Here is an 8,376-nt window from a genome sequence, read left to right as displayed (position 1 = left end):
ACCAAAATCCGTTAGTATTAGAAGCCCCATGGGGCCAAACAGCGTCGGCGGTAACAAAATTCCCAGATTGGCTGGAGGGATGTCACGTGATCTGTCAGGAAGTCACCAGGCCGGAAGTAACGTAATTACTGACAAAGGCGTCAATACCTGCTAATGCTTTCGAATTGCAAACGCCTAATAGCATTTGATGTCCCTGTGAATTATTTTCAGTTATTTTTTGTATCAGTTGTATCCAGATATTTGGTTTAGAAGCCAACTCGTACGAGACCTGGGAAAAATGACCCCTAAGAGCTGAGCTAGAATTGGAGGAGACCACATGGTTGTTTAAGTTGTACACTATAATATATGTTTGATTTGTTTCGTTTTCGCTCCAGCCAAATCAACACAAAGTTAAGTGTAAACTTTTATGCACGATTGAAGCCTCTTGACAAATTGATAACGCTGTACAGTAAGGTAGAAGTATTTGCTATGTAGCAAATAGTTCTACCTTTTCCTTATTCTGCCCTGGAAAGAAAATATGCTTCTTCTATATTATGCCATCAAAAACGATAATATTCCATGTCCTGTTTGTCCACCGCTTTTCTCTTGCCTCCTTTCACCTTTTTAAAGTAGCTGCATAAAACCTACTCCCCTGTAGGCGATATTGCCTCCAGTGGCCTTTGCCATATTTCTTTCCGCTATCCAGGATACAACGAGTGCGTAACACCGGAGGCTGTTCTTTACAGATTTCCTGATAAGTGAGATCAATGAACTCTGTCACAAATTTGCGGCAGGGTCGTAAGACAAAGTTTCAGTCGATAAGATTAGCGCAGCATTTGCTTGGCAATGCGATCCCAAACATTCGATCTTCGCTGTAAGCAAAGGTTATATGCGTGCTTTCGAGCCCATTTATGGAATAAACAGCGCACTGGCCACATCTTTCAGGCATAATTATCTGGTCGCCGTATCCAATTACTTCTATCTCTATTTTGTTCTTTCTAAAGTTTCGACATTCATAAATTTTACAAACAAAAACAAAAATAAACATTTAAAGTCCAGCGCAGAAACGGTTCCGGAATAACCCGCCGACGTTGCGGGGTCGGCCACCTTGACACCGTATAGAGAGATTTCATAACTCAAGTGCTGGATGTTCGTCGACCCCCTCCTCCTAGACTTTGCCTCTCCGCTGCTGCTACGTATACCCACTCAGGCAGGCTCGTGCTGTTCAATCAGGGCACGCTCGAGCGCTGGCTCGAATTCGGGCTCCGAAGGAAGCACTCCATCATCGCCCACAGCGCAAGGGAAGATTCACCTTCGCGTACATCTCTATTCCCCTTTCAGCCTTTCACGGTCCACAGGATGTGTTTTCTTTTTGTTTTATGATTTTATTTTTTTGAGATCTGGCCTACTTTGCGTACCTTCTCTCCGCGCTCGTGTCTCTCTTATAAAGGAACTGGACACAAGTTGACTCCAACTTTCTGCTCGCTATCAATAAGGTTAACGCAGCAGGTATATAAGCGTTTCCCTATCAGCGTGCAGTAAGTGCGTGAAAGGCCGGCCTACACGACGGTATACACTCCGTACAGCGCCGGAACAACTACAGCCATGCTATCGAACGTGAGTGTTTCTGCCACCGACCTTTGGTAAAAACATTTCCGGTTATTGTCAGCCGCATTGTCTTTCCTGCTAAACTAAATCTGCGTTCCTGACGCCTTGTAGCACAATATATTCGAGGTTTTTTTATACAAGTAATATTGTTAATGTTCCTGTTGCAAGTTAACATGTATTGAATGAGTTAATTGGTCCCTGAGCAGTTTTAAAAGGCTTAGCGTTTCGGGAGCGCTGCGTCCCTTTTGCTAACAATAAAGCAGCCGACTAGACCCATTCAGCCTTTGTAGCTCTTTTGTAATGTTGCTTAGCAAGCCCGGATGCGTCCAGCCGGTAGCTTCATTTTGACTAAGGAAGCCATAGCACTCCATTACGATGTATTCTTCTTTATACACTTGTCGGCGTCCAATAAATTTCTTCAAGCTGTTTACTCAACAAACGGTATGTCGTCAAACCACCGACCACATCACGTTAACATGTACGACGTATTGGCTTGGTAAATATAAATTTCGAAACACTTTGTTTTGTTTGGCTACCGAACAATCCAACTGAATTAGCAATCACTTTATTGTTTCCAGGATTAGCCAGCATACTTAATCATGGATGCCCAGAAAGAACGTTCAAGGTTTGAATTCAATTTCAAGTCCTTCACGGGGGTTGACTTCACAGCTCAGATGTTTATTTTTTCAAGTAGTAAATCAATAACCCAGGAAATATTTACTTGTAACAAGACCCGCAATATGTAGTATATAAAGTGGTTGGCTCATTATTGTCTTTTTTATTCAGGGCAAACACTTACACAAAACTTAAAAAGCACCAGATCATTCTCTATAAAATTATTCTTTTGCCCGTTTATATTGGGGCCCACAGTTTCAGAGAACCAAAAACAAAAATTTTAGATATCGCTTGTACCAAGATATAAGTCGGAATGAGCGCTTCATACATTTAAAAGGTTGTATATACATTGTTTGCACGCAAAATGCAGAAATATTCGAAAGTGTAACACTCTGTCAGTGCATGTATGCTGTACGCTTCTTAATACGCATATATACGTGAGACATTTAAAGAGACCATATAAATATTTGGGAACGCTCAAGAACGCAAAGATCTTAAAAAATAATAACAAACAATACACTCCAGGCGCCCAGTAAAAGAACGAGCTGTGTTGAAACACTCAGAAACGCGGTACGACGACAAAATTTTAGACAACCTTTATAGCGAATATTACAGGGAATATCCACAGCAAAGACACCACGTGTGTCAACGAGCTATCTTTTTTTTTTTGTGGCTATCTGATCTGAACAATGAGTAGCCTTCGTATGGCGTGTCATTTTACCGGGATAAATTATGCGTTTCTAATTAAGATCCCCGCCAAGGGGATGTGGTTGCAACTAGCTGAAACAGAGAATTATTTCGCATCCACCACGTATTTTTCAAAAGGTTTTCATCGTGCCACCAGTTGAATACTTGCATCCACCTCTACTGGATATCATAGAAAGGTAACCATGTTTTGACGAACGAGCCAGAAGCTGGCGTCAGAGCGCTGCTTCTCCGTCAGCTGAATTGATCGCATGTGAATAATACGAATGCAATGTGCAAGAGAAAACTTAAAAAAAGAAAAGAAAATTGAAATAAGCAGCTTACTCTTTATGTTTAACGAAAAACGCAGTATTTTGACAAGAGAAAGAAAGGCGAGGACAGGACAGGTGCTACACCTTCAGCAGCTTCGAATAGTCACGGGATTGCAAAGCATTGACCATAATCATGTAATTAAGAGCCCAATGTCAAATCTTTAATTTGCGCTTGCACTGTTTAAAAATAGGTATCCAGTGATTCTAAGAGTTCTGCCAAGTGAAAATGAAGAAACATTATTGAAGACAATTACAATTAATAAAAAAAACGTAGAAGAATACTTCCTTTTACTAAAATGGTCAGCACTAACACGTGTCAAGTTTCTTGCAGGTACTCCCTTTGTTTCTCATAGCTCTTGCGGCTGGGCAGCGGTTTGAAGATCCAGTAGGGGTAAGCATACAAAAAGTTTGTTGTAGGCTATGAGGAAGGTAGTAGGAACGAAACCGAGGGGGCTTTTTGTGCTAGTAAAGTTTCCCATTTCGCGCGTTAATATAGATTTCAGACGTTGGCAAGGAAGGACAACTATAAATATTTGAAGAAAAAGAAAACAGGTATCTGCCCACCTGAGCATAAGTCGCCAATGAAATTCCACATCAGCCCTGTGAAAAATTCAGGCGCTCGCATCACTTGCTGGAAAACCGGATGCAATCAGTTTGAGCTGTGTTGCGCCAATATAATCGTCTAGAGTGCATAATAAATCTATCAAAACCATTCTGTGCAGCCAACAAAACCATGGTAAATTTGCTGAAGATAAGCAGTACTGAGAATTTAAATAATAGCGCTCATCCCTGAAAATTATTGCTAGCGTCGAAAGGGCGCGATATGCTTCAATTACAACTTAGGAGTGCTCATCCGTTCGTGCAAAAACGCAAATGTACCTTTCAGTTTTACCTATTATCCCAATTATCCCGCCAGAACACTGGTGAGCTGCAAGTTCTGTATTATGCCCAGAGAACAGTATATTAACGGCACTTTTACAGTATAACAGTATATTTAACTGTGCTCTTCTATGTGACTCGGTATAGATCATCAGTTAAATATAGAGTATTGCATGATTGGTATAAACAGTACTGTCTGCTCCTGTGTTTTAAAAAAGCATGTCAGGGTTCAACAGCGTTCTTAAGAGAAATTTTTTTGTGTGTGTACTAATATTGAGAAAATATATCTAGCCGAGCACGTACAATAAAATATTGCTTACTAGCCGTATAGCACTCATTTTGCTAGCCATATAAAGAAAATTTCCAGCGCTTACTTTATGTGAATCTGAAACCTGGCTGAACATATCCAGCACACGAGCGTTAGCTAACCTTGTCAGCAACGGAGAAATACAACGGAAAGCAGGAAGCATTGCACAAAATTTCCCTTGCAAATCTGGCAGAGTAAGGTTCACAGCAGATGCTTTGTATGTACTCAAAACCTTGCACCAGCAAACACGTCGTTCATACGCCACGCCCGTTACGTAAACACGATGCTTGCTTACGGAGCTCAAAAAGCAAAGTAATGCAACGTTTACAAATGTAATCATGTGTTGTGCGATAGCATCCAGTGGCAGCAGCGCTGCCAGCGTCAAGCTGACAAAATGAAGCGTGAGTGAGAATTCTGCTGGCTGGAGTGATAAAATGCTTGACTTCAGAAGTATCGTCTCCTGATAATAAACAATCAGCAACGCTATTTTTGTTTAGGTGGCACAACACGCTTTCGTGCAGCTCGAATTTCAGTTAAAATATGATTATTGCTTTTATTTTGGCTCGACTACTGATCTGGAGTTCCCGGGTTCGAACCCGACCGCGGCGGCTGCGTTTTTATGGAGGAAAAACACTAGGGCGCCCGTGTGCTGTGTGATGTCAGTGCACGTTAAAGATCCCCAGGTGGTCGAAATTATTCCGGAGCCCTCCACTACGGCACCTCTTCCTTCCTTTCTTCTCTCAGTCCCTCCTTTATCCCTTCTCTTACGGCGCGGTTCAGGTGTCCAACGATATATGAGATAGATTCTGCGCCATTTCCGTTCCCCAAAAAAGCAATTTTTATTATTTATTTTGGAGATAGGCGTTAATATCCAAATATAGCCACAGCATTCATCAAATTAAATTCTAAATAAGGTCTTTAAAACTAATTGCTGGGCAAGCTGAGTTAGTTCTCTTGTCTGTTTTTGTCAAACTGCGTGTTCGCCCTTTATTAGCTCTGTAAAACACTATATTTATAAAGATCTTCCCATTTCCGGCCTAATATTTTTCTTCTGTAATATGTCCAACAGCCTCCGCAGCCGTACACGTTCTCGTACGACATCACAAACGAATTCGGCACACGCCTGAGCCAGACGGAGAACGGAGACGCGAACAACGTCAAAACGGGCACGTATTCCTACTCCGAGGCTAACGGCATCTTCAGGAATGTCAACTACATTGCCGACAAGGACGGATTCCGTGTAACCGTAGACACCAATGAGCCCGGCACCAAGTCCTCGGCACCTGCTGACGTCGTCATTAACTCACAGGTGAGCATTATTACCCTTTATAAAACAATATGTCATTTCCTTTGACGGCAATGCATTGAACTCCAATCCCACAGTGCTTTAGTAAATGGCAGGGTTACTGAAATGAAGTGAAATGAAGTGTCGCGAACACTAATCAGAAGTCACTTATAATTGAGACTTATTACTTCCACAAAGAAATCAGTCAGTCCAAGGGACAAGAGAGGAGTGATCAACAAAAGTTATTCCGGATTACAAAACCCTAAACAAAACCCTGAACTTGCATTTGCTTCTACCAGCCACGATTGTTTTCCCACGTCGTTAGTGGCTGAGAGTGCAAAAAGTGGGCAGATAACTCTTGTTTCCAGAACCGTCTGTGCATTTTGCTATTTCTGTTTTTAGTGCATGGTGAGTGGAGCCATTGTATGTAACCTGGAATTTTTTACGGGTTGGTTGTTGCTGACTCCTCAGTAGACATTTTCAGAGCTTTACCGGAAGCCTTTCATGGTGGCCACCTCGCAGAAAATAGCAACATTGTCTTGGTTTTTATAACTTAAACTTACTCCTGCAGGCCGCCGATGTCCCGCCACCAGCGGTGACGGTGACAAGGCCCGCAGTGGTGCTCACCCCGCGAGCTCAACCTCCAAGGCAGACACAGCCACCACCTGCACGATTCCTGGCTCCCATCACCATAGCACGATCGGCACCGCTTCAGTTCAGAGTTCGCCCCGCCCCCGGCTTCGGTGCGGCCCCGGCAGCCTCCGCCTTCAGGCCTGGCGGCGCCAGCTCAGCGTCGTTCACGCTTGGCAACAACCCGCCGCTCAGCTACACTCTTGGAAGGAGTCCGTGATCACTCGCCTCACGCCCACGTATCTGCCGCTCACCCAACACACATACCAAGCGACATCATTCAATTGTGTGAACATCGAACGTTGTCCGTCACCCACCGCTCATAATACGCTTCCCAAACTTCCAAGACCTAACCAGGCAAGGCGTCCAGCGACACGGGCTGTGGAATAATGCAGCGCTCGTTAATTTCGTCGAGTGATTCTCGACTACATTAGCTCTGCTAGAAAGTCATATTACCTAATTTATGACAACGAAACGCGCTGATGAAGGGGGACGGAGAAACTTAAATTAATTCTTTGGAGCTTACATTCTTACATAAGTGCAAGTCAGTCTAGAGGACTCAGCTGCTGCGGAGCTTACCTACTACTACTCACGCTACATATGCATGAAACCTGCTGCAATAAATTGCTTTCTGCAAATGTTTGAGTAAAATGTGCTAATACTGATGTCATATGAATACACATAAATAAATATCCAGAACGCAGAGAAGTCATGGCTGACAAAAGGGACGTGTGTTTTGATTGTGATGAAGACATTTTATGTTCCTACTTGAGCATGGAAGAACCTGCTCCATTTTATACTCCCTGTGATCACACGACATTTTGCCGATCCCGGATGACGTGAAAAACATTCAAGGTCTGCTTAAAGATCACACAACTTTTCCGGGCGGAGTGTCACGGAGAATGGATTTACTAAAGGGAAGATAAAATGCTAAATCTAATTTCCTGCAACCAGCAGTATGCTAGCTTGATGAGTACTCCGTCGTCTGCACTGTAAGTTATTTTTCAATCTTTATTTTGACGACTAAGACACCAGCCATCCTACAAAAAAAAGCAAGTTCGTTTATTTTTTATCGAAAATTCACATATCTAGGGGTGCTTGATTGACAAAGATTTTTCGAGTATACGCCATCTCGAAGCGCTGGCAACGACGGCCACTTTGATCGCAAACACGAAAGAAATCGACAGAAGCTATATATACTTGGACTTAATATGCAGAAAACTGAAATGGTCTTCAACAGTCTCGAAAGGAAACAGCAGTTCAAGTTACGTAGCGAGGGTGTGGAAGTGATAAGGGAATACATCTACTCAAGGCAGGTAATCATCGAAGATCCGGACCACCAGACTGAAATACTAGAACGATAAAAATGAGAGTGGAGCGCATTTGACAGCTACTATCAGATCATGAATGACAGTTTACAAGTATTCCTCTAGAGAAAAGGGCCTAGAGTACAACAGCTGTACTTACCGGTAGTCAACTGTGGGGAAGAAACGGTGATACTAACGACAAAATTTCAAGTTAGCCTGAGGACAATACAACATGGTATGTAAAGAAAAATGATACGTGTAACGTTAAGAAACTGGAAGATGGCAGAGTTGGTAACAGATCGAACGTGAATTCAAGGCATCCTGATCGAAATTACAAGAAATGTACATGGAAAGGGTAAATGCGAAGGGAAGATAACCGATGGTCGTTCAGAGCAACTGAACGGATTCCAATAGAAGACAAATGTGGCAGAAAGTGGCAGAAAGTTAGGTGGGACGGATGAGACTAGGAAGTTTGCGGAAATAAGCTGGCCGCAGTTTGCACATTACCGGGTTAATTGGAGGAATACAGGAGAGGCCAGCCCTACAGTGGGCGCAGTCAAGCTGATGTTGATGATAACATATACTTCCAGTTGAAACTGGCATATACATAATAGTTGATGTCTGGAAATAATTCATACGAACACAGAGTCGTCCGCAAAATTGCACAACTTGACAATGATAGGAATTAACAAAATTAGGAGGAAGCTTAAGCTTCGCGTTAAGACTATACGCGATAGCGCCTTTTCCCTT

At 42.8% G+C, this 8,376-nt stretch overlaps 1 protein-coding gene across 1 annotated transcript; it reads left to right on the top strand.

The window, feature by feature from the left end:
- The first annotated feature begins 1,443 nt into the window (after positions 1-1,443).
- On the top strand, positions 1,444-6,957 carry LOC144125554 (uncharacterized). The gene is made up of 4 exons (XM_077659040.1): positions 1,444-1,596; positions 3,550-3,609; positions 5,474-5,713; positions 6,261-6,957. Exons 1-4 carry the CDS (start codon positions 1,585-1,587, stop codon positions 6,537-6,539), a joined length of 591 nt encoding a protein of 196 aa, XP_077515166.1. The 5' UTR covers positions 1,444-1,584; the 3' UTR covers positions 6,540-6,957.
- Positions 6,958-8,376: the final 1,419 nt, after the last annotated feature.

Source organism: Amblyomma americanum, chromosome 3 (assembly GCF_052857255.1).
Source record: "Amblyomma americanum isolate KBUSLIRL-KWMA chromosome 3, ASM5285725v1, whole genome shotgun sequence".
In the NCBI taxonomy this organism is placed as follows: Eukaryota; Metazoa; Arthropoda; class Arachnida; order Ixodida; family Ixodidae; genus Amblyomma; species Amblyomma americanum.
Note: the sequence above shows the minus strand (reverse complement) of the source record. Positions and strands in the feature narration are given on the sequence as shown.

Bases quoted from the DNA above. Each gene is read 5' to 3' on its own strand.
- LOC144125554 (XM_077659040.1), top strand. The intron at 3,610-5,473 runs GTAAGCATACAA...TATGTCCAACAG, and splicing joins GGTTTGAAGATCCAGTAGGG to CCTCCGCAGCCGTACACGTT. The intron at 5,714-6,260 runs GTGAGCATTATT...TTACTCCTGCAG, and splicing joins ACGTCGTCATTAACTCACAG to GCCGCCGATGTCCCGCCACC.